The 12,283-nt window shown below is 48.8% G+C and overlaps 1 protein-coding gene across 1 annotated transcript in view; it reads right to left on the bottom strand.

Annotated features, from left to right (window-relative positions):
* Positions 1 to 12,283, bottom strand: part of LOC138567884 (otoancorin-like) — a 701,441-nt gene that overhangs the window by 654,640 nt on the left and 34,518 nt on the right. The window contains exon 3 of the mRNA XM_069646381.1: positions 3,562 to 3,665. Within this exon, the coding sequence (XP_069502482.1) occupies positions 3,562 to 3,665 (104 nt within the window). The remainder of the gene's footprint in view (positions 1 to 3,561; positions 3,666 to 12,283) is intronic.

Here is a 12,283-nt window from a genome sequence, read left to right as displayed (position 1 = left end):
CGGGTCCGCACCATTTTGCTCAGCCATGTGGCACTTTCATGCCCTTTTCACAAAAAGTATAACAGTTATGAATATGTACCTTATTAACCATATTCCAAGTTATATTGCCACCAGTTCACCGGCACACATGGAACATTTTCATATCAGCCAGAAACCTAGTTTAACTGGCCAACTCATAGGTGCATTAATTTTATATCTCCAAAATCGCTTGGAAATTACCTAAACAATGGTACATAAATGAAGAAAATCTGCCTTATGGTTGCTGAGAAAAAAGCCTAAATTGTAATAGTCCTTTTAAATCAATAGTACATCTTCATGTGGGACAAATTGCACTTCTCCTGCCTTTAGGCCATATGGTCTCACTGGGGCAGCCTGTAACCAGAGTTTTTATTCTTCTCTTTGTGTTTACAGCTTTCTCTTTGAAGTTGGTTGCCTCCAGTCTTCTCACCTTTTAGTCATGCTCCAGCCAAGGGAAACTTGTCCTACATTAACTGCCTTCTGAGCCTGCAAGTCTGGGGAACACTGGACTTTCCACACCTTTAGCAAGACACACTTTATTGAAGTTGTAATTAGATGGGGGATGTCACTTTCAAGTGGGGGCATTTGTGGTCACATGTGTCTAACAGCCAGCAAAAGGGTTTGGCTAGAGACATTTTTACATGAAAACAAAGTGGCTTTTCAAATGTCACTGGTATTTTGTATGTAAAACATAGTATACATAACTGTCAACCCGCACCATATCTTTTTCCCAGACATTTTTCCTGTTAGCAGTGGTATATTTTCACATTTAAACTGCAGACACACGTCAAGCCGTTTTTTGGGTAAGTGTTTAAAAATCCTGCTTTTCATGTGAAAGGGACTTCTGTATGGGGCCTTTGAATGCATCCCACAGTACCATCACGCACAAAAACAATTCAACATTGTGGAAAAGGAAATAAACCCTATGCTGGTGATTGAAAAGCACCTTTAAGCTGATTTGAAGCATTTGCACTTTAGTTTAATCAAAGATAGTTGTTATACCACATATTACAGAAGGGATGTGTGCATAGTTGCCAACATGATCCATTCCAATCTGTAGGTGCTTATCCAGTCCTGTTTTTTTCTTTAGATTCTGGGGCTTGTAGTCTGAGTTTTATCATGAGGAAAGTGAACTACAAGTCCCAGAATACAAAGAAAAAAATAGGAATGGATAAGCACCTACCGAATGGAATGGATCATGTTGGCAAGTATGAATGTGTGGTACCTGTTTGACTCCACATGTTCATTAAAGAGCATGAATTTCGCTTGATAGGAACTTTCTCAAGGTGCTCTTCATAACATAGACAAGAATGACTAGCAAAGAATTCATTATACTACATGTGCGCCCTTCTGTGTAATGATAATTATGTGTTACTTATATAGCGCCTTAATCCAAAGCGCTTTACAGAGCACATATTTACATACAATCTCACCCAACCGAAATTGGTACTCATTTATCGACCTCGGAAAGGATGAAAGGCTGAGTTGGCCTTGCCGGGATTCAAACCTGCGACCTGCAGATCACGCTCAGATCGCAGCAGCGAGCGCTCAACCCACTGAGCTATATTACGGTTGGAGAGTGTTTCAGTGCCCACGTAATGCTGGGAATTCACTTGATAAAACTAAAGCTCTCTCCTTCCAATAGGTTGGTCTGCCTGTGTGGGCATCAGTCAGTAGCATATGGCCTGCTGATGTTACAGCATGTAGACTCTTGAAATCCTTTTACCCATTGGCCCCTCACACAGAGGGAAACACATACAGGTGGATTGTGTTATAAGTACATGCAAAACAATTGCCATGCAGCTCTTCAAACGTGAAAGGGAACGAGAGTGTTTTTTGAGTGGGCGACGGGGGTGTGAGTGAGGATATGAGTGGCAGTGACAGCGTGGTTGTGCATGTGAGTTTAAGAGTGAGTGTGTGAGTGTGAACGTGCAGAGTGTGAAAGCATTTATCAGCGTGACAGTGCTAGTGTGCGTGTGAGTGAGAATGTGAGTGTGAGAATGAATGTGAGAGTGTCAGTGTTGACGTGCGAGTGTGTGTGAAACTGAGAGTATCAGTGAGAATGTGAGTGAGAATGAATGCGAGTGTGTGAATGTTGGAGCGGACGTGTGTGTGTGTGTGTTAGTGTGTAAAAAAAGAGAGAGAGGGAATGAGAGTGTTTATGAGTAAGAGTGCGAGAGAGTGAGACCAGTGAGAAAGAGTGTTGATGTTTATGTGAGGGTCAGTGTGTGAGTAAGTGAGTGGGTTTGAGCACACATGTCCTATCGGAGATTGAGGTGTAACCGGTAAGATCCAAGTGTGGCCCACATGCATCAACCATGCTATGGCGCACCAACAAAACACCTTCATAATGATACTGATGAATTGATACCATCGTCGCACGGGCAAAACACCTTCATAATTGAATTGAATTGAATTGATATTTTATTTCTATTGCGCTCGTACACAAGTGTTTCAGAGTGCGACAAGGCAAAGGATGGGAACAGGGGAGAACAAAACAACGATCTTACTAGGCCCAGTCACATTGAGAAAGCGCAAGTGCATGGGCGAGGGGGAGGAGAAAAGTGCACGGAAGGGGGAGAAGTGAAAAGTGTGGCGCAAAGGAGAAACAGATAAATAATAAAAAATAAATAATAAATGCAACAAACAGTGGTAGTGCAGCCAGCAAGTGCTGGGTTTTAGGCAGCAGACAGGGTAGGTCTGATAAGTGCAGGAAGAAAAACGGGGGGCTGTATGGGTACAGATACAGACCTCAGTGCAAGGGGTGGCCCAGAGGCAGGGTGGGAGGGTGAGCAGGTACCTGGGCCCGGAGGACAGAGGGTGGCCAGGTGCACGGTGCCAAGAGAGAACAGATCAGCGGGATGAGGGGGGGAGAAGGCTGAAGCTAGCTAAGAGGAAGGTCTTGAGGTGCTTCCGGAACCGGATATGGTTCTTCTCAAGTTTTAGAGTGGCATGGAGGCTGTTGCAGAGGGAGGCCCCAGCCGAAGAGAGAGATCTACCCCCAGCTCGCTTCTTTGAAAAACAACTGACTATGAGGGAGCTAGAGGTAGAGGAGCAAAGAGCTCGAGAGTGGAGGTATTTGCGGAGGGAGGGTTAGCTGAAGGTATTTTGGACCTAGGCCCCAGAAAGCCTTGTGGACAATGCAGAGTGTACTGAATTTAATCCTAGCATCCTCTGGGAGCCAATGGAGAGATTTCAGAGCTGGAGAGATACGATCCCAGTGCTTGAGGCCAAGGACAAGTCTCATAGTCCTGTTCTGGATTAGTTGCAGAGGGCGGAGAGTAGAGGCAGGTAGATTTAGAAAGAGGCTGTTACATTAGTCCAACCTAGAGAGAACCAGAGCTTGGGAGACATTGAGCTTCTGGGGGAAGGAGAGGAAAGGCAGAGTACCTCTGAGGAGCTGAATTGATGCAAGCGCAAATAAAATAACACACTATTTATTTGTTATTTTAACTCAGATTAAAATTCGACAGCAAAAGTGTAAGTGAATGCTTAGAACAGACAAACCGCTCTGGTAGTTAAAAGTAATACATTGCTACATACTGGTAGCGCTGAAGGATTTCTGTAGAATCAACGTCATCCACTCGTACAACGCTCGCCGAGACCTTGCTGATATTTTGTCATAGAGGTCCTTGAACACTGACGACCTAAAGGACACATGGTACAAAAGTGGGACATGTTTGAGACTCGTCCTTTTTTTTTACATTATAAGTGGTCTTCCAAGAAATGTTGCAGCAGAGTTGTATCTTGGAATTCTAGTAGGACAGTACTGCACCAGCTTCAGCTTCCCCAATCGCCAGGTGAAATAGATGACAGCATATCCAAGAGTATGTGCTGAGTAGATAGTTCCATACTAGATGAATTTAACATTGTCAAGATAATGCCAATAGGCTATTGTGTTTCTTTATGTAACTGCGCATTACATTGTTTTTCAAAGCATCCCCTGAGAAACCTGCAGGCTTTCTTGTCCACTCACCGCTTGGGAGTAGATCGATCCCCGGCGCCTTGTAATTTGGAATACATGTTGACCTGACCCAACATTATGCATCTACATGTACCGGAATCATGCAAGGAAAATAGACAGAGGCAGTTCAAATCTCTTGCATCCACAACCTGCTGTAAGGACACATTCACCACGTGTTGAGGACCTTTTAGGTTCAATGTCTGAATACTCAAAAATGAGAATTCTTTCGACAAACATAAGATTGCGCACGTTAAACAAAGACAATATAGTACAATTATTGTCTTGTCAAACGTTAATAAATCAAATATCAATATCTGTGAGGGCCTGCTAACTCCACATTAATCTATTAGCAGTATTCTCACAACTCATTTTTTCATTGAAGTGTTTTATTTTATTTGTTTATTTTTGATAGTTTCCCAAAACTGTACACAACATCAGCATAGAGAATGAGATACAAAATTCCCAAGTTATACAATTCAAAACTATTCATGAAACATTTAGATGTATATTCTTATAAGATCTCAAAATTCATTAAAAACTCCAAGCTAAATCCTCACCTAATAATTCATGCATTTTTCAAATGCACCTTACAAATGCGATAATTCGATTTTTTTTAATTACTATTTAAAAAATTATAACCAAAATGTGTCATTATTAAACGACCAGAAATTGCGCACACATTTTCCAAATAAATGATTTCTTGCAATTTGTGTTGCATTGCATTCGATCAACACATGTTTTAGAGTCTTCGGTTTTATAGTTGGTCCCCAGAGAGGACAACCTCTCTCCTCTCTGCTTGAGTCTCGATCTGGACCTACTCTGTCAAGAGTTCCCAGAATACTGAGTCTTAAACGCATTCGCACCTGGGGAGTGGCGCTGAGCCAATCAGGTTTCTGGAACAGCGGGAGAGAATATACATTCTCCGCCCGCTGTTTCCAACCACGCGAGGCCCTTCCCCGGGTGGCGCCATTATTTTTTTCTTATGTGGGGAGGCAACAGGAAGTCTCCCCGTTACCAGCCATGGCCGCCCCCCACAGTGAGGGTGAAATGGGAAAATAGATAACTACTTTGATAATGAGTTATAGTTTCCTGTTATGAGACTGTATTCCTTAAACAATGAGTATGATGATATTGTATTCTTTTGGCACATCTAGTCATACCACTACTTATTTGTCACCTTGTTTGAGTTTTCCAAAAGTATTTGGCGGTTACACCCCATTTCATCCAAAGAGGCATCACATCCAGTGATAAAGACCTCATTTTCTGCAATTTGTCTCTTTGAGTCTTAATGTATAGATGACGTAGGGGGATTAAACATTGTATGAAAGGACATCAGTTTCTTAGATGGGACAACAGATCGCCAAGATTTTTGACCCTCGTACCTAATAAGTGCCATCGGTAGAGAGGAAGGAAAGTATAATAGTTTCCAAATAATGCCTTCCATATCATTTAACAGGCCCCTCATCAGCCAAATATGACACATCGAGGCCATAGGCTAGAGATGGCATTACCTTAGCTTTGTAAAATGATAGCTTAGTGGAGTTACAGTATTGTTTCTGAATAATTTGAGCCTTTAAAATAGCCAGCTTGGTAAGTGGTCTAGTTCTTTTATCCTCAGTTTATGGTTTACCGTATAGAGCAAAGCCTAGATAGATGAAATGATGTACTATACTCAGGAGCTCTCCATTATTATACCATGAAAAGGTATCAAGTTTCCTACTTTTCTTAAAGGCAATAATGTGGCGCTAAGCCCCTGTTTCAAGGGCTAGAACGGGTGTAACGGCCCGGCAGCCCAAGTTAATGTCCCCAGCAAAGTGAGGATCATTAACGAGGGTACTGGCAGTTACCCCCATTCCAACCTTTGGAATGGGGGCTTAAGGCCATTAGCACCCCTGGCTACCAAAGCGGTAACTCGGGGTGCTAAAAAGAAAAAGGATTTTCCTTCGTACAACGTGATGCACGCAGTGTCCTGCTGTATCAAGGAACATCCTTTACAAAGAGGGCCATCACGGAAGGGGAAGGCGGGGTTCCGTACAGAGCCCCTGTTCCCGTTCCATGGTGGCCTGCAGAAGGCAAGGGGAAGGAGCGGATGCGGCAGCGGCACCCGCCACTGAAATAAGGTAAGTAGGGGGTGGAAGGGTGAAAAATAAATAAATAAGCAGACAGAGGGTGGGGGAAGATGGCGGCGTGGGAATCCCTACCGTCAGGCGGCATGGAGCGCAGGCTTGCACCAGTTTCGGGTCTGTATTAATGAGCGCAATGGGCCTGTAATAAGTACATTCTTCTGGGTCCTTTCCAGTCTTATGGATGAGCGTAATTTTGGCTTCCTCCATATTCGGAGCGATTCGATGAGTTGCTTTTAAAGAGTTAAACAACTGAGTGAGATGCAGAGTCAGAATTTGGGAAAAGGTCCTGTAGAAAGATGCTGCATAGCCATCTGGCCCTCGGGCCTTACTGCGGGGCAACAACGCTATAGTGGCCCTCACCTCATCTTCTGTGAGATCTCGACCCAACTCCTCCCTGGCCGCTCGGGACAGACTGAAGACGGGCAGAGCCTCAAGAAAGTCCCTCTGGGGTTGGGGCGGGGGATCCTGTGAAGAGTATAGTGTGCCGTAAAATCTGGCTAAGCGTCCCTTTATTTCCTCTGTGCGGATGAGTCTGTTCCCGCCCTCGTCCTTCATGGCCATGATCATGTTCTGTTCCCTAGCCCCCCTCAGGAGACGCGCCAACAAAGAATCAGCTGTGTTGGCCTTCGCGTAGTACTTTTGCCTGACCATGATCATAGTCCCTTCCGCTTTTTTGGTCCTCAGTAGCCCCTGCTGACCTTCAGCTAGCCTATATGCCCTGAATGCTTTCCTGGTAGGAGCCTCCCCATCCTTAGCCGTGCTGTCTCTACCTCCCTTTCCAATTGTGCCTCCAACTGCTGCATTTGCTTATTCCTTTCCGCTTTTAGGGCGATAAATTCACCCCTCAATGTAGCCTTTGAAGGCGTTGCACCTCGTACCTAGACTTGTGTCCGTGCCGTTGTTCATCTCAAAGAAAGCCCTTATTTTATTCCCAATTTCTTCCGAACCACCTGGTCCCTCAATAGTTCTTCTGGAAATATCCACTTCCACACCCCTGGGCTTCGCCTCCCCAGGCCCATCGTCATCTGCTCTATTTTATGATCTGCTATGCCCATGGGGCCTGTCTCCACCATCTCCACCCTTCCCACCAGACTCGCTGATACCCATATGTAATCGATTCTAGATTTGGTCCCATGAACCCCAGAGAGAAATGTGTGGCCCTCCTCCCCGCCCCGCAGAGCAGTCCACACATCCCTTAGCCCTGCCTCCTCCACCCGCTCCCGGGGTTGGGGTAAGGCCACCGCTCCTCCCCCTGCGCCTTTGTGTGCTGTCCGATCCAGACCTCTGTCCCATGCCAGATTTAGGTCTCCCAGCATAATAACTTGCCCCCTTGCAAAATTCTCCAGGACTCTCAAGGTCTCGCTCAAGAAGCGGTCCTGTCCCGTATTCGGGGCATACACAGAATCTATAGAATAGGGCTTACCCATAAGCTCCCCTCTTACCATAATGTACCTTCCATTCTTATCCCCAAGGACATCTTGCATTCTGAAATCAATAGTCCTCCCAAAAGCCCCCCATGTTTTAGTAGGCCCTGAGGCGAAGTATATCTGTGTGAAGCCCCTCAGACGCAAGCGACCTTAGTCCTTTCTCAGTAGGTGGGTCTCTTGAAGAGCAAGAACATCCGGGCGTGTGTTTTAGTAAACCTTTCTAATTTAGCCCGTTTGAGGGGGTTTTGAGCCCCCTCACATTATGCCTTATCCATTTGAACCAAGCAGGAAAATTCTGGCTAGGCCCTGCTTTTTGCCCCCTCGTCCCTCTCCCGGGAGCCTCTTCAAGCGAGTCCTGCCCTCTGCTGCCCCACTCCCTCCTTCCTCCACACCCTCTGTTGTGGTATCATGCCCTCTGCAGGCCCTACTTGCCCGGCCACTCTGGTTCTTCCCTTCCCCCGCCCCCTTCCCTCCCGCACCCCAGTCCCCAACTTGGAGTGCATCCGGCCCCCCGCAACCTCCTCTCCCCTCCCAGACTTGTCGGTCCTTACTTGTTCCAACATGTTTTCTACTCCACCCTCCTTGGCTCTACATTTTGCGCATTCCCCACCACCCCATTCAGAATGTCTTCCAAGGCTTAGGTCCACTAATTCAACCGGATCCATTCCCCGCTTCCTTTGCCCCGTCCCGGTCATCCTTCCCCCTCGCCCCCGGGGGCCCCTCAGTGTGGCTCTCCTCCTGTTCCTTTCCCCTACAGTCGACCATTCCCAGGGCTTAGCCCTTTCCCCTGAGATGGTTGAGGCCTCGCCTCCTGAGGCCTCCCCTTCACCTTCGAGCTCTAAATGCATTACATTTGCCGCTTCCTGGGGCGTAGTTGCCCGCCTCTGAATCCCCTCCCATTTGAACAGTAAACCGAAGTGGAATGCCCATTTATATTTTATTCCTTTCCTGGTTAGCTCCCTCAGGACTGGGCCCATGTTCCTTCTTTTCACCAGCGTGCTGTTCGCAAGGTCCTGAAACAAGGAAGTCTCTTGCCCCTTATAGTGTACTGGTTCACGCTGCATAGCCGCACGTAACGCTGCCTCCTTCTGTCCATATCTGGCAAATGCTGCCTGGCATTGGGGCACCAGGAGGGTCGACCAACTCTCTGCACTCTGTCCAGTTCTATAGATTCTGGGCCCCCCTCTCCCAGGAGATCTGCGAAAATACTCTGGATTTCCCCCTTCAGTTCCCGGTCCGCCACCGATTCTGGTAAGAATTTAATCTTGATGTTGACTCTTCTAGATCTATTTTCAAGGTCCTCCACTTGGTCTTCCAAGTTCCGCGTCGCAATGTCCAGCCGATCAATCGACTCACTGTTTGCCGTTGTGTCCTTCTCAGTTTCCTGCAGCCCTCTTTCCGGTAAGTCTGTTCTCTCCCCTAACTGGACTATTTCTTGCTTCAACTCTCCTAGCGCCACACTCAAATCAGATCTCATCAGCTGGAATTGGTCTTGAAAGGTTTTAGCTAAAGTCTCTCTCAAGGCCTGCATTTCCCCTCTGAGGTCCTGCCTCATCATTGGTGCCGAGTCCTCATCCCCTTCCTGCTCCTGCGGCTCTTTCGGCTGACCATTGTCACCTCTATTAGGTTCCCTGGACTCCATTGCTGGCCACAGTGTGGGAGGGTACCTTAGGGGTCCCCTGCACGCTGTCCAGTCTTCGCCGTTTTCCCCTTGGCCCTGGAGGGCATCTAAATTCGTGGCAAAACCCTTCCAAGGTGTGCACCCTCTCCACAGCCCAGTGCTTGATATGAGCCGGCTGCCGCGCATGTGCCCTTCAGTTGGTGAGTGCACATGAGCCCAGTGGCCCTCACCCTCTCTTATGTCTCTGAAGAGTCCCCCCTATAAGTTGCCCGTTGCTAAATAATTACCTCTGGGTGTTGTCCTTAGCCGGCCAGGCGCTGTGGCCTGGTCGGCTCCTTTTCTGGCTCGGGGTGAATAATCTGCCCGCCCCGCCAGAAGCACTCCAGGGTCCAAACCCAGTGTTTCCTGTTGATGGGGGTTACAATCCTCGCCGCTCACGGCACTTTCTCCGTTGACAATGATCACTTCTGGGTGCTGCGCCACAGCCTCCGGGAGCTACCCTGCCACCTGGGCACAGTAACACACCACTTCCTTGTAGAGGCCTCACACAGGTACCGCGGGCGCCTTGCCTACCGCTAGCGAGTCCTAGTCCCTGTTGGACCCCCCCCACACTTCAGTTCTAACCAGCCTCGAAGGATATTCCGTGCAGAGCGGCTGTGTTACCCCCAGGCGCCCGCCGAGGCCGACACTCTCTGCGCCCCACACTGGGTACTGGCCCTGGTGTGCTGCTCCGCTGGGAGCGGCTTCTCCACCACCGGGGGATGGGGGAGTCCGAGGGTGCCCTGACGAACTCCTGATGGGGGCCTCCTCCTCCACGCACCGCCTGATGCCTACTCCTATTCCCGGAGTACTGTTCCCACGCTGGACCCTCAGGGGCTCCACCGATCCTGGCCTCCTCCTGCTATGCTGCCTGCCCTGGGGGGTCTCCTTCCCCCGGGCGCGCTGCTTGGCCCCGCTGCTCTCCCCAGCCTCCGGAGCTCGCCACCAATCCTCTCGGGTGCGCCACCTAGTTAGCCACTCCAGGCACCCGCAGAGTCCAACTGAGGCGGGGATCCTGCGCCGAGTCGCTGGTCCTCCTTTTGAGCTCCGCTATGTCAGCCCTGCTGCTCTCTTTCCCCTGCCAATGAGGCTCCACTCCTGCCGGCTCTCCCCTTCGCGCCTGGACTCCCACGCCGCGCGCCGGTCAGGCAGTCCCCCGTGCCTGCAGTCTCCCCACCTCATCCCCGCCCGGGGGCCCGGGACGCTGCAGCGGGGCTCACCTCTGGTCTTCCCCTCTCCGCGGCGGTGCTGGCGTATGGCTGCTCTGGTCTGCTCACTTTCTGGGGGGGTGGGCCCTGTCCAAGCCCAAGGGGGCCTTCCACGTTGCCTAGCACACACTCCTCTCCTCGCCGACGAGCGCTATTCCGGAGGCGGCGCGTCCCACTTCACGGGCACCATCAGGAAACTTCCTGCTGCCTCCACGGGGCACCCTCATACCCCTGCTGTGCTCCTCAGGATTGCCACGATCCAGCTCTGGCCTCCTGCACCTGGGGTGGTAGTGGGACCTCTAGATGAAATGCCTCAGAGCCCGGGAGCAGCCGTCGGCACGCCTACTCAGTGCCGGTGGCCATCTTGGAATCCCGGAGGATGTATCTTTTGCCATGAATCTACAGGCATGCAACCGGTCCCCTGGTCCTGATGCGATCTCCTCACACCTGTTTCAGGACCAGCGTGATGTATGGGCCCCCTTGTTGAAGACAGTGTTTAATGCCTGTTAAGACTCTGGCCACTTTTCACCTTCGTCGAAATCAGCCATCATGTTCCCTATTTAAAAAAGGGGACCCCGTGTGTCCAATGTCTTACAGACCCATATCCTTGTTCGATACCTCTTTCAAAAATTTTGGGAGGGTGCTGCTGGGGAATATAGAGTCTTGGCTAACGGAGAGTGTAGTACTCTCAGATATACAGTTTGGCTTTCGTCCAAGGGTGGGAACCATGGAACAAAATTTAAACTTAGATTTATTAATTTCCAACTCCATTTTTTGCAGGGGGCGTATCTTGCATTCATGGACCTCAGCATGGCCTTTGACAAAGTGGATACATGGAAGTTGTGGGACGCGCTCGGGTCCTCGGGATGCCCAGAGGAAATTTTAACGGTGTTACAAGAACTTCACAGGGGGAACCAGGCTTGTGTGTGCAGCGGAGCGGGAGGCCATTGCACTACGTGCTTTGAGGTGAGATGTGGGGTTCATCGGGGCTATGTTTTAGCCCCAATTTTGTTTACCCTTTACATCAATGGGCTCTTGAAAGCCTTGGTGGACACTGGGGCGGACTATCCGAGTCTGGGGGAGTAGGGCCCTTCTGATTTTGATTGATGCATATGTGGTCTTTATGAACAATCTAGGGTTAAAAATAACCCCCACAAAATCAGCGGTAATGTGGTACGTGGGAAGGAAGTTGTCGATGAAGATGCGCCCTATGATATGCAACAGGGATATAATTCTTAGAGTCAAGGAATTTGACTACTTGGGCGTCAGATTTTTGGATTCAGTCACGGGTTGTGCTCATGCCAACAAACAATCTGTGAAGATGAGCCAATACGTAGGTTGGATCTCCCGATTTTTGTCGTGCTGTCAGGGCCAACCCCTCGACTCAGTTTTAAAAGTCTATACCGCTCAGAGCAAGGCTGTGACATTGTACGGAGCACTATTGTGGGGCTATTCGAAAGTACCAGAATGCGTTCTTTAGAAGGTTAATGGGACTCCCGGGATCCGCTCCATACATCTCAGTTCACAGAGAACTGGGAATGGATTTCTGGGACGATCAATGGGCCTTAGCACTGATCATTTTCTGGCTGTGTCTCTGGGCGAATGACAGTGCCAATGTATGCCATTTTATCATTAGGACCATTATGGAAAGGGAAAACTGGAAAGAAATCCCTTGGTTAGCATTCATTGATTAGACTTTGTCCCGAAGTAATATTCGGGCACTCTCACCACCAGACAATCTGCTGACCTTTGGGTAAATGTGCTCTTATAAGGACATTTTGAGTCAAGCTGTGAAGGAGAAAAGGGACTTTATGGAGTTTGTCACAAATTTGGATAGAGCTCATGCTGTGATAAGCATGGTGAACGAGATCCAGCCATAC

Source organism: Ambystoma mexicanum, chromosome 2p (genome assembly GCF_040938575.1).
Source record: "Ambystoma mexicanum isolate Mex_15411 chromosome 2p, UKY_AmexF1_1, whole genome shotgun sequence".
NCBI lineage: Eukaryota > Metazoa > Chordata > Amphibia > Caudata > Ambystomatidae > Ambystoma > Ambystoma mexicanum.
The sequence above is the reverse complement of the archived record's forward strand: the minus strand, read 5'-3'. Positions and strand labels throughout refer to the sequence as shown.